The 25,139-nt window shown below is 54.7% G+C and overlaps 1 protein-coding gene across 2 annotated transcripts; it reads left to right on the top strand.

Moving 5' to 3' along the window:
- The first annotated feature begins 886 nt into the window (after window positions 1-886).
- Window positions 887-24,728, top strand: TMEM200B (transmembrane protein 200B). Of its 2 annotated transcripts, none has more exons than XM_071767776.1 (2): window positions 887-1,249; window positions 22,990-24,728. In XM_071767776.1, exon 2 carries the CDS (start codon window positions 23,013-23,015, stop codon window positions 24,252-24,254), a length of 1,242 nt encoding a protein of 413 aa, XP_071623877.1. In that variant the 5' UTR covers window positions 887-1,249; window positions 22,990-23,012; the 3' UTR covers window positions 24,255-24,728. The 2 variants fall into 2 exon arrangements, with proteins under 2 accessions (XP_071623877.1, XP_071623875.1); XM_071767774.1 differs by lacking the exon at window positions 887-1,249 and adding an exon at window positions 16,416-16,589.
- The last annotated feature ends 411 nt before the right edge of the window (window positions 24,729-25,139 follow it).

The following is a 25,139-nucleotide window of genomic DNA, read 5'->3' as shown; positions in this document are numbered from 1 at the left end:
TGTAAATCGACCCACCTGGGTGTTTGTTACTCCTCTAATTGGAATTAGCTGATAAATTGCAAATCCCTGGGCAAATTGCCCTCAGCTGGTTCTGCCCCACAATCAGCTGGTGGAACTTTTCCTCCTGCTCTTCCCAGAGGTGTTTCAGAGGGAGCCCAGAGGCTGAAGCCAAAACCTCAGCGAGCCAAGGGCAGGAGGGGACGGATTCACTTCAGCAGCTGAGATTACCAGGACCTTTGGAAACTAAAAATATTGAAGGCTTGGAGCCCAGCCATAATTTCTAAACTATCCCATCATCAGGGTAAACATTTGCTCCCATTGGTTTTTTTCCCTTTGGTTTTTTTTCCCTTTCAAGGGTTGTTTTTTTTTTGGTTTTTTTTTGGTTGTTTTTTTTTTTTGCTTCTATTTAAACCCCTGGCTTGTGTGCTTTTGTTACTGGGATCTGATTCCCAGTCCTGGTCAGCTGGGATGCTGCTTGCTTGCTCAGTAACATCACATTTTGCTTTTCCTTGCTCTGTTGATTCCCTCAGGGTTGTGCTGGGACATGTGCTTGTCTGTGGCATTGCACTTGTGACATCTGAATTTCTCTGTGGAAGGGGGTTTTTTTTTTTGCTTTTTTTTTTTTTTTTTTTTTTTTTGTCTGATGGAGCAACCCTCCCAGAGCAGGGTGCATTAATCACCCAAATGGCTGATTAGATTTGCAGATTATTCTGCTCAGGCAGACACGGAATTTTTTGTCCCAAGTCATATTTCTCCTTGGCAGGCAAAACCTGTAGTTTATTTTTTGCCTGCTTGAATGCTCAACTTGTTCTCTTGTCAGCCCTGACTCTGCTCCTTGGGATGCTTTTTTTTTTTTTTTTTTTCCCCCCCCCTCTCCCACTCAGGACCTCGCACGTGGGCTTCCCACACCCACTCGTGGGTTGACTGAAGGTGAAGACAGAGCAGAGTGGAAGAAGGACTGTGCCTCCCTCCTTGCTCCTTTGCATCACCCTTCAGCAAACCTCTCCCTCCCAGCCACCAGGAGCCCTTTGGAGCTGCTCAGCCCACGGGAGCCAAACTCCTGCAACTCCACAAGGTCCCAAAGCTCATCCAACCCTTGGAGCTGCACAGAGCTTTTGGCAGCCTTGCATTTACACACAAACCATCAGAGCAGGTGCCTGCAGCTCCAGAAGAGACCTTCTGCTCCTCCTCTTCCTCCTCTCCAGCTGCTCTGCCCAGGGAGGACACTGATTCCCAGCTCTGGGTTGAGGTATGTGCACCAACCTTTCCTTCTTCCTGCTCTTTGCTGGGAGGGAGTTGGTTTTCCCAGCAGGGAGAGGGGACTTCTGGTGCTTGGGGAGGGAGATTGTGTGGTTTTTCTGCTTTGCACAGAGCTTTGAGCTCCACTTTGAGCAGTTCCTGTGTTCTTCTTAGCCCTGGTGTGGAAGTTGGCTGAAAGGAGAGATGTGGTTGGTGGGGGCAGAGCCAGTGATGGGGAAAAGGAACCTCCTGCAGGAGGAAACAAGAGACCCCCCCACCCTCTGCTCCCTCATCCTCACTGGAAGGGTTGAGCAGAGCCACAGTGCTGTATCCGTGCACCCAGCATTATATCCTTGGCCTTGACATCCAGGGATGCTGCAGCCCTGGAAGTGCTGGGGGGGATGGGGGTTGTTGGCCTTGGCTGCTTGGATCTGGAGTTTAGCAACTGGTGCTTGCTGGGCTGAGATGGTGTGGGACAGGGCCACGAGGAGAGGGGGTGGCAGCTGGGCAGGGGGTGGTGTGAGTTGGTTGCTTTCCAAGATGAGTCAATGCTTCAGTCTTAATGCTTTGGCTTGGGGGAACCTTAAAGCTCCCCCAGTGCCCCCCCTGCCATGGTCAGGGACACCTCCCCCAGCCCAGGGTGCTCCAAGCCCCATCCAACCTTGGACACTGCCAGGGATGGGGCAGCCACAGCTTCTGGGGGAACCTGGGGCTCAGCACCCTCACCCCAAAGAATTTCTTCCTCATGTCCAACCTCCATCTCCCCTCTGCCAGTTTGAAACCCCCCCCAACTTGCTCTATCCCTCCATACCCCTCTCAAAAATCCCTCCCCAGCTTTCCTGGAAATGCTGAGGGAATTAATGTGGAGGGAGAAGCTCGTGCTGGGTTGTGTTGTGTCCAACCCATTAAGGGTTGGACTTGATGATCTCAGAGGTCCCTTCCAACCCAGATGATTCTATGATTCAGGGCTGGCTGCAGCTTCTGTTCCCTGCTTGTGCCCCTTGCCCAGGGGGAACCTCGGGGGTTTTTGTGGGGTTGCTCTGGTGAAGATGCCCACATCCCGCCCAGGGGAGGGAGCAGCCCAGGAGCTGTGCAGAACTCCCTCTGCTGAGCATCTCATCAGGTGCAATAGAAGCCAAGCCCATTCTTTCACCTTTGAAGAGCTTTAAACCCTGATTTTTCCCTGGGTTTTTGCATTAGGTGTTCCTCAGCATCTCACAGGGCTCAGTTAGCTTGTTCTGCCTCCTTGTACATACCCACAGGGCCAGCTGGATCCTGCTCCCCCAGGGACCCCTGGCAGGGTCTCTGCCTCAGTTTCCCCCCTTAGTCACTGAAACATCTCAAGCCCAGGAGCAGGGATTATAAAGACAAATATCCCTGCTGCCCCTGGCAGCCCAGTCCTGATGGGGAGGAAGGATGTGGGGACCTTGCCCTCTCCATCCTGCTCATCAGAACCTGGCAGGGAAATTCCAGCTTCAGGAGAAAGAAAGAACTGGGACAGGAGAGAAAAAAAGTGGTTGGAGGGGTTCAAGGCTGAGCCTGCTCTGCCCTGGGGGGACCTCAGTGGGACTCCTGGTCCTGCCCCCCAAAAATGCACTTGCTCCACTATTTATGGGCTCTGCATGTCACTTCCCCTGATATTTTCTTACATCCTTGCCACCAAGTTCAGCCTCAGCTTATTAATTGCCCCATGACTCTCTCTGCTCTCTACATTATTCACCCTCCAGACACTGTTAATGTAAGCAAGATTTATTTTTTCTTTTTCCCTTTTGGAGACGGATGCATTTGCTGCTGGAATTTTTCCAGCTGTTTCTCTGGGAAATGAGCTGCAGACTTGTGAGCAAGTCCATGGCCCCCAGCAAGCCCCCTCCCCACCCCAGAGCTCTGCCTCCCATCACAGGGGGTTGTGTTTGGCCTCAAAACCAGGGTCATGGTTTCACCAGGGTCCCCCTGTGCAGTGGGTTCTTTTTTGGGCTAGAAAGTGGGTTTAGCAGCAATTTAAGCTTTTCTACCCACAGAGCATTGTCCAGGCTCCTTTTCAGCACCGTGCTGGAGTTGTCTCACATTACCCAAGTGTCAAAAAACTCCAAAAACACCCCAAGGATGTTCTGACCTCGGGTGGTTCCATGGCTTGGGGTTGCCCAAACTCCTCTGCTCCCTTCACTGTCTCAGAACTTGGATGAATTTTCCTGCTCTGGGCTGAGGTGCCTGGCTCTGGGCTTTGTTATCCCTGGTAGGGAAGCTGTGGTGTGTCTGTGTTACAGAGTGGGACCACACAACTCTTCAATGAGTCTCTCTCAGATGGTTTTCACACGGTCTTGAATTCATCTCTCTTATGGCTGGAACTCAAATTGCTCAGAGAAGAGGCTTGAAAATAAATTTTCCTTTTCCCAAGGGTGTCTCTGCTGCTGGTCAATGGCTGGGGAAGGTTTTGCTCTTTGGTTTCAGTGAAAAACTCTTCAAGCATCTTTCATTCCAGAAGAAACACAGCAGCTGAAATGGTGATTTTTAAAAAATTTTTAAAATTTTTTTTCTTTCTTTCTCCTTCTTGTGCTGTGCCAGAGCACCACATGCTGAAAGAATTAACCTATGTAATCTTCAGAGCTCAGTAGCACCTTCTCAGCTTTTCTCTCTGGATTGTTTTTCCTCTCCCTGGTCCTGCCTGTGGGATTTCCCTGCCTGCTCAGCTCTGCTGCCCCACGAAGCTCCTTCCCCATCACCCACCTCTTCCTGCACTCCCTCCATTCTGCCACCCTCCCACAATCAATGTCCTTCCCACCCATGCACACACATGAACCCAGGGGCTTCCCCTTCTCTTTACCCCCATCCTTCCTTTCTCCACCTTCCCACCAGCATCCCTGTTCCCCAAAGGTCCATCCTGACCCTGCATCCCTCCTGGGGCATCCCAGGCAGACCCATGGCTTTCCCACCAGCTCCCCCAGAGATGCTCTTGGGCAGCAGCCCTCAGCCTCCCACCAGGATGGGCTCCAGACCCTTCCTGTGCCCAGAAAGTCCAGAAAAAAAAAAGAGAATGAAGCAGCACTGAGTTCATCCAGGCTGAGTGAGACCAGGCTGCAGGCAGGAGCTAGGGCAGGGTGACCCAAAAGGAGAGGGAATGCCACAGCTCTCAAAGGAGAAGGAGAAGGATGGTTCTGGATGCTGCTGGGATCCTGGTGCTCCTCTGGGGGTCACCAGCTGGGGATGCTCAGCAAGCAGAGGTGGTTGGGATGGGATGGGCTGGGAGAAGAGGGGAGCATCAGAGAAGGGTGAGGGGGGGCATGGGCTGGGTTGCTCATCTCAGCATCCCTGCAGCAAGTCTCCAGCTTTGGGAAGCTGTCCCAAGGGATGGGGAGGGCCCTCTCCCACCCTCCTCCCCATAAATCAGCCAGGACAGTCCCTGTGTCCTCCTCCTTGCCCCTTTCTCTGCTTCCCCAGGATTTTGTGAAGCTCTGTGCTGAGAAACTCTCTTGGAAGGAAACTGCCCTGAACAACCCTTGAACCAGGCAGTAGATGAAGGAGTTATTTACATTTCAAATAAATAAAGCATTTTTGGCTTTGGATCAAAACGTGGTTTTGTGCGATGTTATCAGCTTCAGAATGAGTAATTTTGGTGGATTTTTTTTTTTTTTTTATATCCAGGCAGTTTCTCTCATAAAATGTATATGAGGACTCCAATGTAAGCAGGGCAGGAAGCAGACTCTATTTTTTTTTTTTCCTCTTAATGTTGCACAGAGTTGTCCCCACAATACTTTTCTCTTGCCCTGGAGCCAGTGTTTGTTCATGTCTATTTACAATCAAATTACATGAAACACCCCGAGTGATGCAGGGATAATTCTTTCATGTTGCCACCACATTTCCAGCTGGATGTTGCAAATAACTCCTACATCTACTACAAGGGGAAAAAAACCTTGGTAAACTGGGATTGGGACTTCTGGAAGAACCTTCTTTCAGGTGGGGTAGAGAATTGTCCCTTAACTGCAAAGAACTGAGCTCAGAAGTAACAAAATTAACTTTGAAGAGCTCATGGTGGTAACCAGGGGCAGCATGAAGTGCTAATACCCCAAAAAAACCCCAATACCCACCCCAACTGGAGCCCCTGGGCACGGCAGAAGTCAAATCTTGTTCCAGGGGTTGTGTTTAGGTGGCACCAGGGGATGGGGGGATCCCAGCTCCAGAGATGATGGAGCTGCTGGGAGATGCTGCTGGCCACCTCCTGCCTTGGAGCTTTCTGTTGCCCAGGTGGGATGGATTTGATGTTTCCTGATGAACTTCAGCGATGGGAAGAGTTGGGGCTGTGGGTTTTAGTGCTTCTGGGCAGTGGAAATGGGGGGGAAGTGATGCAGTAAGGGGAATTCTTGCAGCACCCTTTGATCTTCAGGCAGAGCAGCAGCAGCTGCATCCCTTCCAGAGGACACCTCTGGTGAAGATCCTCTCCTGCTTCCTCTGAAGCAAGATTTAAAATAGGAAACCTTCTCTTTAAAGTGGTGGGGTTTTTCATCACTAAAATTGATTAATTACTAGAAGGGATAAAGGAAACAAAGTCTTCTGTTGATCCTGCCAGGCTAAGACCTCCTGGGACAGAAAGAGGCTGCAGAAAACAGAGGGGATTTTGCCTTTGTTGCCTCTTCACACCCTCTGTGCTTGGCCAAAAGCCAAACAGACCTTGAGGGGCTATGGTGCTGCTCTTGCCCAGTTTCAAGGAGAGGAGAGGAGCACCCAGGTGGGTGCAGACCCTGCTGTGCAGCACCGAGCATCCTCTGCATGGCTGGGGGCAAGTGAGGACAAGAGCTCCAGGCTGAGCCAGCTCCTGAGCACTGCCTGCTTCCATCCCTTCTCCCTGGGCATGCCAGGGAGGGAGGGGAATAAGATAGGACAGGATTTATGTCATCTGGAGGGGGCTGTCAGGAGTGTGATTTGTTTCCAGTGGCATCAGCTGAAGGTCTGGGCTGTGCTGGGTGAGGGAGAGGGAACCAACAGCTGTGGGGATGTGTTAATCCCCTTCCTCTGCACCAGAGGTTTGGGATGATCCCAAAGGCTGCCTTTCCCCCAGAGCTCCTGGGAGAGCTGATTTTCTGACAGCTGAGCTCAGCCTGAGGTGAATCCCCTGGGGATGCAGGGGATGCTCTCAGCAGTACTTATTGCTGGAGTTTATTATAATAACAGGGTGAGATTTTTCTCCTCTTTCCTCCCGCCTGCCTGCACAGACTCTGAGGGTGATTAACCTCCAAAAGCTCCTTGCAATGTTCAGCAAGTGCTGGTTAACTTTTGGAACCCCTCAGCTGGAGGGGTTGGGTGGCTCTGGGGGTGCTGGAGGGCAGGGAGTGTGGGAGCTTCTCCCTCGCAGGGCAGGGGGGGCAATAAGTTTGCTCCTGCTCAGGCAGCTCTGTGTAAACTCCTAGGTGGAAAAATAATCAATAGTGGCACATGAGATCATGAGGTAGTGCTAAAAGAATGGAAAAAACCCACCCTGGGGGAGCTCAGCTTCAGCAGGACTCATAAAATCCCACTTGAGCCCTTAGCAGAGTGTGAGTTATTTCCCTGCCTATTAGAGCCATGTGTGTGAGTGCTCCAGCACCCATTAGCAGGGTTACTGAATTACTCTCCCAAATGGCTCCTTTTTTCCCTGTTTTTCACTGAGATACAGTCACTTGGGGACAGGATCCAAGCCTTCTACCCCAGGTGGGGTCAAAAACCTTTGCTCATCAGATGGTCTCTGGGCAGGAGCTGAGGCCAGGCTGTGCTTTGGTCGCTGTTTAATTAGTTCCTAAGTTCCAATGCAAGTGTGGATCTGCATAAATTAACAATAATAATCTCCATAAGCACCTTTTAAGGACTGGAGCTCTGTAAGGTCCCTGCCTCATGGCACAGATTCCCAACCATCCCTTTGGAGCTGCACATCTCCCTGCTTTTAGCTCCTACTCCTTGCTGTCTGTGTCTGGCTTGGGCTTTCCAGCCAAATATCCCATGGCAAGGGGATGGGAATAAAAGGGTTGGGTTCCCCAGACCTTTCATGGACCCCTCCTGGGTGGCTCTGCCACCTCCCAGCTCTGCTGAGCCTCAAAGATTCTGCTTTTCTTTTTTGACTGCAGCCTCCTAAGAGCTGAGCCTGACTCCTTCCAGGTTCCAGCTAATAATGTGCCTGCAAAGCAGAACCAGTGGTAAACACAGGGATAAAAATCACACCAGGGGAGAGAAGGAGATGCCTTTTAGCAGCTCTAGAAAAGCCTGCAAAGAATCTGCCTTCTTCAGCCAGTCCTGGGGGAAGGATTGCACATTCAATATTCAGGGGGACATGGAAAGCAACACTGGAAGATCCATAAATATCTCCAGGAAAAATATCACTGATGGATTTATGAAGCTGGAGAGTTCCTGAGGCCAGGAGAGGCTCCTCCATCAGCTACAGCTCCTGGAGACCTCCACTGCCTCCTCCTGCTCATGGTGTGGGAATCCCATGGTGTGTGTTTGTTTCCACACAAGGTGCTGGTGTTTGGGAACCAGGGAGGTGAAATCTTGGTGGGGGGAGCAGGAGAGACCAGAGGGGAGCAGGCACAGAGCAGCCCCAGAGCATTGAGAGGATCCCAGCACAGCCCTGAGCTCACTGGGGTATTGACAGCACTGCCAGAATTATCCCAGGATTTTCCATCACCCTAATTGAAAACTTGCTGTGAGATAAATGAAAGTTTTCCCTTTGGCTCCCTCCATAAAACCCTCGGGGTTCTGGCTGGTCCCTCTCTCTCTCCATCCTTGGGTCCTTTTGCTGCTATCTCCTCCCTTGCTCTGTCTTTCAGTGGTCATAAAACATCTTCATTTCTGGAATCAGCCTGGCTTAATCCTCTCCAGAGGGATTACAGCCAGCATTTTCCATGCTTGTTGTTGCCTTTGTGCTGTGATGGTCCCGGGATGGTGCTGGGCTACAGCCACCCTCCAGGCTTAGGGATATTTATATATGTTATATGGACTGGGATGGGTTGCTCCAAACTTGGTGTTTTCTAGGTAAAAACTGCCAGCAAAACATGGTCACTGGTGTTATTTCACCTCCTGAATTTCTCTCCAGGCACCTCAGCCTCCTCACCTCTGCTCTGACACACCCAGGTCCTTCCCAGCTTTTTGGGAGGAAGGGGAAAACTCACCCAGTGCCAAAAAAATCCCCAAACCCTCCATCCCAGGGCTCTGAAGCTTCCCGAGGTGCAGGAGCAGAGCTTTCCCATGGGCAGGGCTGGGCTGCTCTAATTGCAAACAGTGTTCTGACTTTGCTTCTAAAACAGCAGCATCCAGGAGCCCAGCTGAACCCAGCTGCTGGGGGCTGCTCCCTGCCTTTGGAGAAGCAATTTTGGGGTATTTTACCCCAAGAGCCAAAGCAGGGGATGGAGCAGGGAAAGGCTGAACCATCCTTTCATTGGGAGTGTTGTGTGGCAAATCCTGTGCTGGCAAAGGCTGCCAGGGTCCTTCTGGTTGGGAAAAACCTTTAAGGTACCATCCCCCATGTCCCTCATCCCCACATCCCCAGGGCTCTGAAACCCCTCCAGGCATGATGGGGACTCCAGCCCTGCCCTGGGCAGCCTGGGCCAGGCCCTGACAACCCTTTCCAGGGAGAAATTCTTCCCCAGCTCCAACCTAAACCTCCCCTGGCACCACTTGAGTTGTGCCAAAAGTTCCTCTTGTCCCATCCCTTGTTCCTTGGGAGCAGAGCCCGACCCTCCCTGGCTCCAACCTCCTCTCAGGGGGTTGCAGAGAGCCACAAGGTCTCCCCTCAGCCTCCTCTGCTCCAGGATTAATCCCCCAGCTCCTCCTTGGGCTCCAGACCCTTCCCCAGCTCCATTCCCCTTCTCAGGGTCTCTTTGGGGGGGGGGGGGTTTCCATACTGAGGGGGCTGGGAGAGGAGGAGCAGAGGGAACTTGTGATAAAAAAAGAGAAAAGAGCAGAATTCATCCATCATGTTGGTGTTTGTGGCTTTTGCTTTTGGTGACAATGCATTTGGGGCAGAAACACTGACTTCAGTCTTGTTAACAGTCTTTAGCTGGAGGTGGTCTGGGGCAGTGGGCTTGCTGAGTTTTTCGTTGTTTGTTTGCTATTCCAGTGGCCTCAAACTGTATTTCTGGGTCCTTTATCACCCACATAACACAGGCAGGGCCCTCCTAACACAGCCTGGTCCCACGTGTGCTTGAGGATGCTGCAGAGAGCTCCCACCTCCCCTTCACACCTTGTTTCCAAATCCCTAAAAACCTCCCTTTTAAACCTCTCAGATTCAGGTCCCAAAGTGTCCTGCTTTGTCCCCAGAGCCCTCTTGCTCTGGCTGGTTAAGCTCCAGCTGTCAGTTCCATTATCTGGGTTGGGTGAAGTGGCTGCCAGGGGGTGTTATTGCTTCTGTGTGTTTAATTCTTCCAAAATTCATCTTCTTCCCAGCCATGCACAGGGCTGGCAGGAGGGAAATTCTGCAGCATCCCAGACTGTGGTTCCCAATGACCTTTTCCAGGGAGCAGTGATCCCAGCTGAGGATGCTGGAACTCCTGCATGGTGCTTTTTGGTTTTTTTCCTGGTGAATATGGAAAAGCAGAATTACAGCTTCACTCTTTGGGGTTTGTTTTTTGTGTCCCATCAGCTGTGGCTCCTCCTGGTTTTATCTAAACCCCAGTGCATTACCAGTCTGTACCTGTTGCTAACAGATGTGCCAGCTGAGGTTAGAGAACACGTGGGGGGGATGGGGAAAATGCAATAAAAAATTTGTCATTCTGCCAATAATAATTACACAAGTGCAGATCCCATGGGCATGGGTAGGATCCAGGGGAGGGACCAGGGAGGTGGCATCAGCTGTACAGGATCCTGCCCTGGGGATCCTGTGCTGGGGCAAAGAACTGAGATGAGCAGCAGGCTGGGCAGAGGGAATGGGAATTGGGATTTTTTTTATACCCCAGGGTATCATCAAAACAGAGCTGGGACCTGCCCTGGGTACCACAGCTACAACAGTGCTTGGAATGGGGATCCCTGAGCCCCATTTTATTGCTCCACGTCCCCCCTGGCTCTGTCCCAGTTCACCCACTGTCCCTTCCAGTCCCCAGCATCCGTCCCCTCTCCCTCCCAGCTCCACCAGGACCTTCCCCAGCACCAGCCTGGGGCAAAGGGAGATGCCTGGAGATCAGGAGATGACACCAAAGGCACTAAACCCCTGAATTGTCCGTGTCCCCCCAGTCCCTTCTCCCCCCTTGCAGTTTACATCATGGAAAAATAATGTCCCTGGGCCTCCAGCCCAGCCCCTGGCTCAGCTCCACGGAGCTGCTCAGCTCCCTCCCTCCTGACACTGAACTCAAGGTCCTCCCCTGCCCAAGGAAGGGGGCATTTTTTTCCCCTCCCACCCCTGCATCTCTTCCCCTCTCCAGGAATAATTTCAGCAGCTTGGAAAAGGCTGAGGAAAATCACCCAAAAAGAAACCACTGCCTTTCCCTCCTTCCTTCCTTCTGTATCCAATCAAACCCAGGGAATCTCAGCTCTTCCCTGCTTCTCTTTTAATTTCAGACCCCTCGATAAGAGCAGACCTGATAAAATGCAAGATTAAGTGCCTAATACCAAGGATTTGGGATTACCCAAGCCGGGCTGGACGATGGTTGGAGGTAGAAGGATGTGTCTGGTACTGGGAGGTTCCAACTGGTGATGCCTCCTCACATCTGCAGCACGGGAAGGGCAGGGAGGGTGTGAAACCCCCACACAGACCCAGCCTGGAGGCTTTCGGAAACTAAAAGCTTCACTTTGTGTTGTTCAGGGCTTTTCTTGGGATGGGCTTTCTACACAGAGCTGGGGGGTGAGGTCCAAAATCCCACCCCAGGGCATTAGGGTGAGGGTCTGCAGGTCCAAGTCCCTCATCTCCACATCCCCTCCACTTCCCCCTCCCTGCAGGAGGGTTTCAGGCTCTGAGGGCTGAAAAGATGCTGCTGATTTATTCATGGCCACTTCCCACCCATTAGCTCTAATTGCTCTCCTTGCTCTCCTTGCCCCATCCCTGCCTGGGCTCTGCTGGGAAGGTCAAGCACAGCAAGATGCTGGAGCCCAGCAGGGCAGGACTGGGGGGAGAGCCAGGGAGCAGAGGATGCTGCTTCCCCCACGAAGTTCTTCCCCACCAGCTCCAGTCCTCCCCTTCAGAGCTCATTGAGGGGCTCAGCAATATCCCAGGATTTCTCCTGCAGGATGGCACCAAGATCCTCACCTCTCCCCCAGGTTTTCCCTGCCCAGCCTGCCCTGAGCCCTCTCTGCTCCTGCCAGCAGAGCAAGAGAGAGTTGAAAATCCCAATTAACCTCCCCCATGTGGAGCTGGAAATGTTATGGCTCATTTTGAAATGAAAAGGCAATCTCAGAATATTGAATTTCTGTGAAATATCCCATCCCAGCTCGAGCTGAAGCACTTCACTCTGGCTTTTATTTTTGTTACTGCAACATTAGCAAGCACTAATGCTTAGTAATTTAGAATATAACTGAAATGATAAACCAAAACATTTTAAGGTGGGGACCTCTCTGAAATCCAGGAAAGAGCTAGAAGGACAGGACTTTTGGTGCATTTTGGGATAATCCTTCCTAGATGGACCCCTCTTCCTATCAAGGGTTGGATTTTGGTTCCTTGGCTCACCAAGAAAATGAAAGGATGGTCAGATGCAGATGCAGCTACTCCAGAGCAAAAAAAAAAGTTCCTCTAAACTCTTCTGGTGGCCTCAAATCAGGGCACAGCCATCCACAGAGCTGGGGGGGACGTGGGTGATGGGAGCAAGCACCTTGCTCCCTCTTTGTCCATAACAAAGTTTGTGTCTGGGGGGAGGCAGAGCCGGCTTGGATGCAGATTTCCTCCCCCAGTTTGTGCTGATTCTGAGTGGTGGGAGCTGGAAATCAAATGGCCAAGCAGCTCCTGAGCCTGCAGCATCTCTCTCCTCATCCTTCTCCTCCTCATCCTCTCCCTGAGCAGCTGCTGGAGCACCAGGAATGGGAACGCAGGAGGCAATGCTACCTTCCCAAATATTTTCTGCCAGGGGTTGGGTCTCTTTCTCTGGACTTTCAGTTGCATAAAACTCCACAGAGCTGCGTTTTGGCCTGAAGTCATCAGCTTGATGTTCCCTTCAGCTGGAAAACGTTTCTTTGGGGTTTTTTTGGATGGAAGAAGGAATTCTTTACGTAGAGCTCTGTGACCCAGGAGCCTGCTCAGGCAAGGAGGAATTGCTTTACATGGCAGTGGAGGAGAGAGCCCATAAATCAGATCCCACCTTGTCTCCTGCACGAGTATTACTGGGTAGGGAATCAAATCCAGCATCCACCAGCACAGTATGAGATGTGCCCTGCAGGAAAAGTTTGCAAAAATGGGATTACAGATCACTGGAAAGAGAAGAGGCATTTCACTCAGAGCTTTGGAGCCAGGTTAAAGCTCACTTGTGTTGTAAATGGGGTTAACTTGTATTAATCTGTGAAAACCTGCAGGTTCTCTTCTGCATGGAGCAGGATGACATTTCCAGGTCTTGTGTCTTCAGGCTTTTCCAAGTTCTTATTGAAAAGCTGGAGATAATGACTTTTCCAGGGACATCAAGCTAATGACTCCACATTTACAGAACATGAATAATAAGGAGTCTGTTTGTATTTACAGTTGCTTCACTTACCACTGAGACAGGGACACTTCCCAGGCTGCCCATGGAGCTTTTTATCCCATGGTACTGGGGAGCTGGTGCTGGGGTTGTTTCCAAGCATGGTACCAAAAAAAAAAAAAAGAAAAAATCTCTCTGAAAGGGACTTTGGGAAGATGCTGGCTTATTCCCCTGCTCCTTGTGCCTTGCCTGTGTCTTCTTCCTTGCCTGCCCTGGCTTTGGTGGATTGGGGGAATGGCTTTTTTCCCCCTTCTGCCTGCAGCAGCCTTGTGAATATATGTTTTGAACACATGTGAATACCTGAATAAATGTTCTGCCTCTCCTGAGCACGGGGAGTACATGTCCACAGGCCAAGGGTGCAGCAGGGAGCATGAGGGTTGGGTTTTTTTAACCTCCACAGTCTGGTGGTGGGAACGCATCCCATCCAGCTCTGTGCCTCAGTTTCCCCATTACTGGAGGAGGGATGGCTGCTTGGTACCTCGTGCACCCCCAGGGCTGAGCAGAGCTGAGCCCCCTGGCCCCGATGCTTTGATTCTCCCTTCCCCAGGGCAGCAGCACCCAACCCACCCCAGCCCAAAGCAGAAAAAAACCCTGCAGAACCCCGCTCACTGCTCAGTCCCCGAACACCTCTCTGGGCTGTGACCCTGCTCTGGCAAGCAGCCTTCCCCTCCCCATCACCTCCAGCTGGGAGGGGTGCTGGAGGTTCCCCTCTCCCTCTCTGCTAAGGGGGTGGCTCTGCAGCCTGGGGATGGGCTGCCAGAATCCCTCTCCCACAGCTGTATGTTCATGAGTCATCCCCTCCTGCAGCCTCTCCATAACAACATTCCTTCTCTCTGATCTCAGATCCTGGCTGTGATCACTCCCTGTCTGCTTCTCCTTCCTCCAGCCACATGGTTCCTCCTGACCACGCTCCAAGGCAGCAGAGCAGAGGCTTTGCTGGGGTGGCCAAAGCTTGAAACCAGGTGGCTCCAGGTCCCCTCCCTCCTCCCAGACCACAAGGAGGTGCCCGGTTACCATCCAGTTTGTCCCTCTCTGAGGACAGGCAGTGACATCCGTTCTTTCTCATATTGTCTTTTGTTGTTTCTCCTCACCCAAGATGTGTCTGTGAGAGCAACCACTGCCCACCCTGTCCCAGAGGGGCAGAAAAGTTCTCCAAGACTTTGCTCCTGCCCATCTCCCCTCCTGCCACGAGCTCTGCTCCACAAACTCCTCCCTGGGCCCCTTCCCTTCTCTCCTTGCTGTCACTTTCGTCCCCAGTGGGTTCTTTTCTCCTCTTTACCTCTTGGATTCTTGGAAGAGCTTCCCAGAGAGGTGGTGGAATGTCTGGAGAGATCAAACCCATCTGGACACCATCCTGTGCAACCAGCTCTGGGTGAACCTGCCCTGGCAGGGGGGGGTTGGACAGGTCCCAGATCTCCAGATCTCTCCCCTGACATTCTGAGATTCTGGGTGATTCTCCAGAGATGATCCCACTGCCTCTAAGGACACAGGAATGGCAACATCCACGTCCCCCTCCATGAGCTGGGGGTCTCAGGAAGGGTGGAAGGGCCAGGCTGAACTCTTCCTCCTCTGCAGAGCCTTGTCTGCTGCCTGGTCCAGCTTTTAACCCCAGGAGGGGTTGAAAAGGGGTTTAACCCCCAGGAGAGGTTGCAGGCAGCTGCCTCCAACAGCTTTTATCATCCCACAGGATGATCAACCCACCCGGGGCATCACTGGCCAACCTGCAGTTGGAAAACTGATTCTGGAGAGGTTTCTGCATCCAGATGGGCAGTGCTGGGGTGTGACATCCCTCTGCCAGCTGCCACCTCCCCTCCCCAGCTCTGTGCTGCCAGATCCCCCCTGCCCATGCTGCAGAAAGTGCTGAGCTCCCCGCTTCCCCCTCTGCCTGCTGGGCCAACTCTACCTGGCCCAGGTACAGCCTCCAAATAGAAATCCAGTTTGCTCAAAAGCATTAATTCCTGGGGGTGGTGGAGTGCCCAGAGGGTCTCCAGTGGTAGCAAAGACCTGGAAGGTGTCATTTGAACAGCAGGAAAAGCCAAAAGCAAACGGGGTTCCTGTAACCCCAGCTGGATGGGGGGATGTGGGATGTGAGCAGCATCTCTCTGCTCCAGTGCCTGCTGCACCTTGAACCCTCCCCAGCTATAATTCCTCACCCTTCCCCAGCACCCAAGAAGCCCCAAAGTTTCCCAAAAACTTTAGTTGAGCCTGGCAGCAAAACCGCAGCAAAACCACAGCAAAACCCAGAAAGGGGGGTTGTACTTTTCTGCTCATCCCATCCCTGAGTGATGCTCCCCTGAGGGAGGTAGGAGAGGAACCTGGCATCCTGCATCCTGTTTATGAGCTTTACCCAAAAAAATTTCTCCTGGGCACTGCTCTCTGCCACAGAGCTGGCAACTGGATTCTGTGGCTGGTTGTGGACCATGGGGTGCTGGTGGGAATGTCACACAGGGAATGGCAGAGTTGTGTTTTGTGGCTCCCTGGGAGAGCAGGGGTCTGGTTTGATGCTCTGGGATTCACCACGGCTCTGGGGAGGGGAGGGAATGAAAACCGAGTACGTTTTTAATTAAAGGCTGATAAAACAGCCTCTGCCTAAAAGCCATCAGTGGCTCGGGGGTGTAACGAGGCTGAATTTCTCCAGAAGTTTTAGCAGGGTGTTGTGCTGAGGTGTTGGTGTGGGAATGTGCTGGGGGGAAACCGGTGCCACTTGGTTCAGTCCCTCGGGATGTGCCACCAGTGGGACACTGCTCAGTGTCCTGTGGGATTGGGGTGTGGGGCTCAGCATGTAGGGATGGGGATGGAGGAGTGGGGATGCAGGGATGGGGATGTAGAGGTGCAGTGCCACGATCTTTGGGTCTGTCCATGTCTTTTTGGCCAGTTGAGAAGAAGCAAAGTGAAGTTCTGTGCTCCAGACCGACTCCTCGCAGGGGATCTCTCCTGCCTGGAGGAGAAAGTGCCTCTGGAATCTGCTTAAAGCAGGGGTTGGGGGGGATGGCCGGGCATGGGGGTGGCATCAAACTCCTCCGCTGCCGGAGTGACCTGGGGGTGATGCCGTTCTCCCAACTCCTCGACTCCCCCGTGCTGGAGCGCTGGGAGGGAAGGGGGGACCCGGGAGAACCGGGAGCTGTGGGTGCATCCCGGGGAGCTGCGCCGAGGGGGTGGGAAAAGGGACTCAAGACTCTGAGCGCAGTGTGGGTGGGTGTGTGTGTGGGGTCCCATCCTGCACCCGGGGGGGTGTGTGTGGTGTGGGTGGGTGGGATAGGGGCTGGGAAAGGCAGAGAGGGATCTCAGAAGAGATGCAGGGGGAAGCAGTTTCCCCCCCACGCCTCCCCCCCCAAACGCCGCCGCTCGGAGTCAGGAAAATCCCCTTCGCCCCCCGCCAAGCGATCGCAACTTTCCCACGGCCGGGAACCGGCTGCCGGCCCCGCACCCCAAGGGGGAGCACAGGGGAAGTCCCCCCCCTTCCCCTCCGTCTCCGTCTGTGCCCATCTCCCCCTCCCCGCCATCCATCCCCCGCGCTCCGCCCCCCGCGGGGCCGGGGCGGGGACCCGGGGCCGGGCGGAACCCGCAGCCCCCCCGCCCCGCACCCAGACGTCCCGGCGAGGGCGAGCGGGCGGGAGGGAATCGATCGTTCCGCTGCTTCCCCCCCGCTCCATGGCCCCGGCCCCGGTGGCGGAGATCAGCGCCCGGGGTACCGGCCCCGGCCCCGGCCCCGGCGGGAGGCGAACGGCTCGGAGGCGGCCGGTGAGTGCGGGGGGGATGGCGGGAGGGGAGACCCCCGGGAGGGCACCGGAGAACGGGGGGGACGGGGACGCGGCACCGGCCGCACACACTCGCATCAACCCGGGCGCCGTGCGGGATGCACAGCAGGAACCCGCGGGCACCCACGGGCACGGGGCTCCCGCGTGCATCAGGCACCCACCGACACGGGGTACCCAGCGACACCCGGCACCCACGGACACACACACCCCGGTCACCAGACACCCGCGAACGCGGGGCTCCCACAGACACGAGGCTCGCACGGCCACGGGGCACCCGTCAACACACATTGATGGAAATGAAACACCCGCTGCCACGGGACATCCCTGGACACGGGGCTCCCACGGATATGGGAGTCCCGTGGACGCGGGACACCCCACAGGCACTGGGCACCCACGAACATGGTGCTCCCACAGGTGTGCACCCACGGACACGGGGCTCGCACAGCCCCCAGGCACCCATGGCCAATGCACCCAGGGTGATGGAGCACCCAGGCACACGCGTGCTGACACGCAGGCAGGCAGCGATGTCCACGCACACGCGTGTGCAAGCCCACAGAAGGGGGATCTGGGAAGCACCCAGCTCGAGTATCCAAATCCCGGCACTCCCAGCAGTTCCCGGAGTCTCCTCGCTGGGGCTTGAGGTGAGGGGAGATCACACAGCAAATCCCCACGCAGGATTTGATGTAGACGCTCAAGAGAGGAGAACTGTGTGGAAATTCCCCTGGTAGATCCAGGACTTTGGGAGCGGGGGGGAGGGGGATTTGGGTTTTGGCACAAGGGGCTCAAAGCTCTGCGGCTCCAAGAGGGAGGGGAGGGGGTGGGGTTGAAACCAGACCCAGACCCACGGCTCTTGTCTCGCTGCCAGGTGGGGTTTTGATTCCTGGGCACAAAGCGGGGGTGAGGAGGCTTTGGCAAGGTACAGAGCGAGGGAGACGCGTTGAAAAACGGTGGAGGGGAAAAGGAATCCCAGCTGGGAATGCGGCCGGGAACTTTACTGCGTGCAGGCAAAGCGGGATGGGGGTCCCTGGGCTGCGAGGAGATGGGTTTGTAAGTGTTTGTACCCACTCGGGTCATGCCTGGGAGCAGGGAGGACTTGGCAGTCCCTCCAGAGTCCTCTCCCTCCACCCTGGCAGGGATTTTTCAGAGGAGAAGCGGGGAAGGTGCCAAATTCAGCAAGAGTTTGGTCCTAATTCCCTGGAAATCCCAGCCTACGGATTTTTCTTTTTCCCCCTCCCCCTTCTTCTTTTTCTCTCGGTCCTGAGGATTTGCAAGGTGCTTGGCTTCAACCCCCCCATCCCTGAGTTCCCTACCACCCTGCTGTGCTTCCCGGAGGCAGGAATTCTCCAAGGAAATCCCTCCTGAGCTCCTTCCTCCTCCTCCAAGCAAGCAGAAGGCTGCCATCCACTCTCAGTTTAAATTTAGATTGCCTGCATTAGCTTGAATTCGGATTTATTAATTATTTGCATCTGGTTCATATTATTAAAAAAAAAAAAAAAAAAAAAAAAAAGTTGAGCAATGCAGATGTCCTGGTTTTGGCTTGGAGGAGCAACACAAAATTCGGCAGCGTTTCTATTGTCTCGTTAAACAATGGCCCCACCAGCAGCCGCCGGGAATCTCTGTCCCCTCCACCGGGGTCTGACACGGGTTTAGCATCCATCCAAGTTTGTGATCCCCTGGCTCCGGGTGACTGCGGCTCATTTCCCAGCCCTGGGGATTAGTCTAATTAGCAGAGCAAATCTGGGGAAGGCAAGCTCGGGTAATTAGTAATCAGTTGGATGTTTCCACGCACTTTGCTTTTTGCCTGAGGGGGTGGAGAGGAGTTTAGTGGATGGCCCCGTTTTGGGAGCAGGGAGGACTTTGGAGCAGTGAAGGTGAAGAGGACTGGTGACACTGGTGGCTTTCCCCACTCCTGGACGTTGCTGTGTCCTGTTTGCCCATCACGACCTTCTCACTCCATCCCTGACGGGGTGGAAACCAAAGGGACAGACCTGTCTGTGTCCCCATAACACCCTCTTTGCCTGTGGCTGTCTGTCCTGGATCATGTTCCAGGTGACACTGGTGGCTCCTGGCTGGGGTGTTGTGACCTGAAGATGGGAAGCTGAGAAGCTGCTCCTCCAGGTGTGGAGGTGATGTCCCCATCAGCAAGTGATGTGTGTTAACATCTCATCCATCCCATCCTCTGGGGGAAACTGAGGCCTCTGCTGCTGCCTGGGGATGTTTCAGACTGGTGAGCCATCACCTTTGGGCCACAGAGGGTAAATTGTCACCCCTGGGGTCTCCTGTGCTGCAGCAAAAGTGAAAATTTAAAAGGGGTGAGACCTTCCAGTCCAGGGCCAGAAGGTGTTTCCTGCTGGGAAGGGGAAAAATCCTCCCTGCCCCACCATATTTAGCATCACTGTGCAAGCTCTGAGGGGACTTAATTAATTATGATTGATTAACGGGTGTGCCCAGCTCAAGCTGGAGAGTCAGACTTTGTCCCCGTGTTGGGAACACCCTTGTGCTGGGGTCAGAGCAGGGAGATTCACCCCTGGGTACCAAAGCCTGGAGGAGGCTGTGCAGTGGGGTGATGCCCGGCTGTCCTGCTGGGAGGGACCCAGGAAGGTGCCTGCTGGGTTTTTATCTTGTTTCTTTTCTCTGGACACCTTTAACGTGTAACCAGTGAGGGGTGGGGGGGTGGAAATTTAAAGCAAACTGAGAAAAATAGGAAAGGAGAAGGCACCACGCAGGCAAAGCTGTGGGGTCTCCAACCTCCCCCAGCATCCAGGATGCACCCGGATCACTGCTGCTGCTTCCCTGCTCTTCAGCTGGGATGGGAGGGGAGGGGAGGTGGGAGGTGGGAGCTCCTGGGTGCTGCTGGCACCCTTCCCCCTGCCCTACCCCGTGCCGGGGGCGGCAGTGGAGGTTTGGCTGGAACACGGAGTTATTTTTAAGCCCTGCATCTCTGCGCAGTGCCAGTCTCTGTCCCTTCCCCTTCCCCGGGGGCTGCTCCTGCAGCTCCTGCTGTACCCCTAAGGTCTGGGCTGCCCGGGCCCCCCCTGTCCTGTGGAGGGGGAACTTGGGGGGATTCAGCCCCACGGGCACCCCTGGGGGTTTGGGTGAGGTGGAGGCTCAGGGCTTTGGGGGTCTCACCCATCACCTTTAAACACCCCGTGGTTAAAGCAGCGAAGCTGCTTGACTGGTTTGGTGATGAGTTTCAAAAAGGGTTCCTTCTCCAAATCAGGAGAGTTGCAATATTTTTAGGGGAAAAAAGGGGAAAAGGACTTTTCTGTTTGTCAGGGATGTCTTGAGTGTTCCGCCCAGCCTGTAGCAGCTCCTTGGGGGGATGCTCTGCAGGTGAGAGGTGGTGCAGACCCACAGGAGGGGATCCTCATGTGGGATGGGATCCGGGTGTGGGATGGGATCCCAGGTGCAGGCTGGGATCTGGGCTGAAGGATGTAATCCGGGCTAAAGGATGGGATCCTGGGTGCAGGATGGGATCTTGGATGCCAGACATGGGGGTGACACTGCCAAACACCAGCACAACCCCTCATTTTTTGGCCAGAGGGAGATTTGTGGCCAGATTTTCTTGTTGACATCCCCTGGCATGCTGCAGACCTGAGTCCTGGCTGGGGCAGAGCACCCTGGGGCACCCAAGGGACCCTTCCCCAACCCCTCTTCACCCCCAGCCCAGCTCGTCTGCTGCTGCCTGGGTTGGGATTTAGTGTCAAATTTTAGGAGCATCTGCAAAGGCTGCAGGAGAGGATTGGGGGGGTGGGGGCGTGGGGTAATTCTCTTAGTGAGGGAGGGGATTAGAGCAGCATTTCTGTTGGGTTCAGTGCCGGGCTGGGGGGGGAATCGGGAGCTGAACTCCCATCCCGCTCCGGCAGGAACCGCAGTGACATTCCCACCCCTCGGGAATTCCAAAGCTTTCCCGCCTGGAGACGTCGGGTCCTGGTGAGCAAGAGCCCCCTCCTGTCCCCACCTTGGGACCAGGCTGTCCCCCTGCCCCGGCAGCACCCATGGGACCCCTGCCCTGCCCTCCACCCCTGGCTGATGCTGAATTAATCCCTTTGTGTGCAGCCTGGGGGGGGGGGGGGATGATGGTGATGCTGGGGTAGGGGGGTGGTAGTTTTTTAAATTTTTAATTATTTTTAATTTTTACGTTATTATTTTTTTTAAGAGCTTATATAACCTCTGGGATTCTATTAATAAAAAACCTGGGTTTGAACTCTGGGAACAACCAGCCCCAACGATGAGGAATGAAGTGTTCCCAACTCCAGGGAGCTGGGGGAGAGGGGCTGGGGGGGTTTTCCCAGCCTCTGCCTGTCCCTCCTGCCCTGAATCCCCATCCCTGTGCCAGGGGACAAGGGTGAGGAGGGGGGAATGGGCTTGTTGGAGACCCCAGAGATATGGGGGTGGCACCCACTGGTCCTGCTGCTCCCATTTTTAGGCACCTGGGGCTGTATCTAAAGTGAAAAGATGGGAGCAGCATCCCAGAACATCACCAGCACCTGGCACAGCCCCTGGGGGGGTGCAGCCCATCCTTGGCAGTGATGCAGCTTGGGGGGGGTCTCCTGGGGGGGCTAAAGGGGATAAGGGCAGAATTGGGTTTACAGAGGCTCAGATGAGGCTCGGGGCCAAAATAAGGAGGTGGGTGGTGGGTGCAGGGTGATTCTGGGGGCTGGGAGCCCTGGGGGTGTTGATACTTTCAGCTCCCACAGATGACATCAAAGGTAGTTTGCTCCCAGGTTAAGGAGTTTTTGCTTTTTTTAATCCCCAAGTAGCCAGCAGGGCACGGAGAGGGGTTTGATATAAATTTGAGGGAAATTGGATCGAAGAAGGTGATGAGAGAAAGCAGGGGCATAACCTGAACCAAGGCACTTGGAGGTGAAAAAAAACCCCACAGTCTTTGGGATGTGTTCGAGTGCTCGGTTGTTTCTCTCTGTTTAAAAGACATTATTTAAACATAGGGAAATATTTATTATAGTGAAATAGCTCTCAATATTTAAAACCTCATTTTTCCATTCAGGGTGACCAGTGTGGTTGGGTTGGTTGTGTCCCCTCCCTTTTAGGTGCAGGATTCCCCCTCTGCTTTCCCAAAACCCCTGCCACCCCCTCAGCCACGGGCTTTGGCTTTGCCTCTGTTTGGTTGGGACTTTACTATATTTTTTTTTTCCTTTAAATCTCCCTTATTCAAATTTGTCACAGCTTCACAGCCTGGTGCCAGGAACATGCTGTCATCCTAAAACTCCTGTCTTTAATTCCTTCCCTCTGATGCTAATAACACCTTAAGATGATTAAGACTGGGGGGAAAAAAGAAACAAAACAACTTGTGTTTTATTTTTCTGCTCTCGGGGATGCTGGTTGGTGCCTCCTTCATCTTGGGGAGGAAAATTGGAATGGTCACCACGTTTCTCCTTGGATTTCTTTTTTTTGTTTCTGTCTTTAAGTGCTGAATGTTGATGCCACTGGGCTGCTGTGCCACCCAAATGTGATTTTTTTTTTTTTTTTTTTTTTTTTTTTTTTTTTTTTTTTTTGGCAATTGATGCAGTGGTCCCTTCCCGAGCATCCCTGGGCTGGGGCCACCCCGCAGCAGATCCTGGCTTGTCCTGGTGGCACGTCCCCAACCCTGGTTTGGGGACATCCCGGGCAACATTCCCAGCCCTGGCAGTGCCAGGGGAAGCTTGGACACACCGTGCTGCAGCCCGTGGGACCCACCACAGCATCCAGGCTCCAAGGACACAAGTCCCTGTCAGCTTGAGGTTATTTATTGATTTTTAAAGATGTTTTGGGTCCAGGGCAGGCTCAGAACCTGCGTTAGTTTCCCGGTACCGTGGTGCCAGCTCTGCCAGGGTGGTCACCAGAGGGTTTTGGCAGCAGCTTTGACACCTTCTTGCTCATCTAGGAAACAAGGTGCTGGATGAATTAAATACTCTGTAAATTAAATTAAAGTGAATTAAATACGCTCTGTAGTTCTCTGGGTGAGGAGCTTGATCTCAGTGGGTTCAGGGCTCTGATGCACCAAGCAGGTTGGCTTCCAACCCCCCAAAGAAGGAGACAGCAGCAGGTTGGGAAAAATGCCTCTTCCAGCAAGAGAGTTCTGGCTGGTGGCTCTGAGGGGTGTCTTGAGGACGATGGGATGTTGGGTTTGGGCTTTTAGGTCACGTTTTGGCAAGCAGAGCAACTTGGGGAGCTCCATCCAACCAAACCTTGAACATGTCCAGGGAGGTGACATCCACTGGGACCATCTTCTCACTCCCAGTGTCACAGAATTACAGAATCACAGAAAGCAGAGGGGTTGGAAGGGACCCGGGAAGATCAGAAACCCAAATTCCCCCTCCCCCCAGGTTCCTGTCCCTTCACCTGATGCCTCTTCACCTTTTTTCTCCTCCTCCCCCCCACAGGAGGAGCGGCCAAGCCCCAGACGATGACTGCTGAAGCCAAGGGACCCCCGGAGAAGGGGGCGGACCCCAAGGTGCCCCCCGCCCCATCCCGGCGCCGGGGCCGTCGGCTGAGGCTGCGGTCGCCTCCGGAGCCCCAGCTGAGGGGGAAGCTCCGCATGCGCTCTCCCTCGGGAGCCTTCGTCCTGGTGGGCATCTCGGTGGTCCTGGTGGGCATGACCATCGCCGTGGTGGGCTACTGGCCCCACCCCCGGGGGTCGGGAGGTGGGAACGGGGCGGGGAACAGCAGCGCCGGGGGGGAGGTGAGGAGGGAGGTGTCGGTCAGACGTCACTCGCCCCACGGGGAGAAGCTGAAGCTGATCGGCCCCGTGATCATGGGCATCGGGCTCTTCATCTTCATCTGTGCCAACACCATGCTCTACGAGAACAGGGACATGGAGACCCGCAGGCTGATGGAGAAGGGGCTCAGCTCCGTGCCCGAGGGGACCCTCCCCGAGGGGACCCTCCCCGAGGATGGGGACAGCCACCACCCCCTCCCCAAGGCCACCGCCGAGTGCCTGGAGGGTTGTTACCAGGTGGATCTCTCCTGCCAGCCCCTCACCAGCCCCGGCAGCAAATGGTCGGACATCTACGGCCCCAACAAGCTCCAGACCAGGGCTGAGCTCCTCCAGCAGCCACCAGCAGCCTCTCCCACCACCTCCCTGCTCAGCCTCCCCTCAGCAGCTTCCCCAGAGCTCAACCTCAGCCTCTCCTCGGCCGTGGGTGCCCTGACCCTGCCCGTCATCAAACTCAACAACTGCTTGCTGGATGCAGCGGGGCGAGGGGTGGGCAAGAGGCAGGAAGGGGTCCCCCCCCAGCCCCACATCAAAGCCCCGTGGCTCCCCGCTGGCAGCAGCAGCATCGTGCCCCGTGGCCAGGCCCACGGTGGTGGTGGTAGCCACGGTGGCCACGTCATCATCAACATGGACGGTGGCTGCCTGGGCACGGAGCCGGCGGTGGAGCTGAGCATGGATGGGCTGCTCCACACCCCAGGACACTCCAAATCCCTGGATCTGGGCCGTCCCGGGGTGCTGCTGGTGGCCCCCATCAAGGACCGTAAGAACCGGAGTTGGCCCCGACTGGACCACATCAGCCTGGTGGGTTACACCAAACTGGAGAGCACTGGGGAGTCCTCGGACCGCCTGCTGGAACCCAGTGACCCCCCGAGCCGGGGAGAGCCCCGACCCTGCTCCTGGGCAGTGGGGATGGAGCAGGGCACACAGGTCTGATGTCCCCAACACCCTTGGGGACAGTGACGTCGCAATCCTTCAGCCTGGCACCCGGAACCCAGCAGTGACCCCAAAACCCCACGTCCAGGAAGGGTCTGGGGGACCCGGATGCTCCAGGAGAGGTGCCAACCTCCTGCTCCCTGGGGAGCACTGCCTGGGCTGGGCTGGCTGCTCCTGGCTGCCTCCTGACAGCTTCCCCATGGATGCTCCTGGCCTTACAAACCCTTCTCCTGGTGGCTTTGCTGGAGGAGCCCTCGCTTGGGGACCCAACAGAAACTGCAGGATGGGGGATGCAGGGTGGGAGATGCCCCACCAGCCCCTGCAGCACTTTATTTCAGCAGGGTTGGGGTGGGGGGATGTTTGGTTTTTTTTTTGGGGGGGGTGATGTCCCCTTGGCCAACCTCAACCCACCAGGAAATTCATTGGACCAGAGCACGTGAGCCCATCAGGGCCATTAAATGTTATCTCAATGCCTCCTGCTCCCACCTCTCCTCCTCGTCTTGTCTGCAGGATGCTCGGGGTGGGCAGCACCCAGGGGGGCTCAGAGGCCATGGGTCCCCCCCCCAGGCTCAGCTGGAGAGAGCAGGGATGCTCTGTAGCACCTGAACATTTGCAGGAGAAGGTGAGAAGCTCCAGGTTCAGGGTTGGTTTTTGCAGAGCAGGGATGTGAAGGTGCCCGGGGTGGAATTCAGATGGAGACACTGGAGTGTGGTGGCTCCCAAAGCCTGGCTGTGGGTTGGGGTTTGGAGTGCTGGTGCTGGTTTGGGGTTCTGTTGGGTGCTGTTGGATTTTATTTTTTTTTTTTTTTTCGGTTTGGATGCAGAGCAGGGGTGAGGCTGCAGAGCTTCCCTTGGTGCTGGGGTGGTGCAACCCCTGGGGAGAAAC

The sequence above is a fragment of the Heliangelus exortis genome, chromosome 24 (genome assembly GCF_036169615.1).
Source record: "Heliangelus exortis chromosome 24, bHelExo1.hap1, whole genome shotgun sequence".
Classification (NCBI taxonomy): Eukaryota; Metazoa; Chordata; class Aves; order Apodiformes; family Trochilidae; genus Heliangelus; species Heliangelus exortis.
Note: the sequence above shows the minus strand (reverse complement) of the source record. Positions and strands in the feature narration are given on the sequence as shown.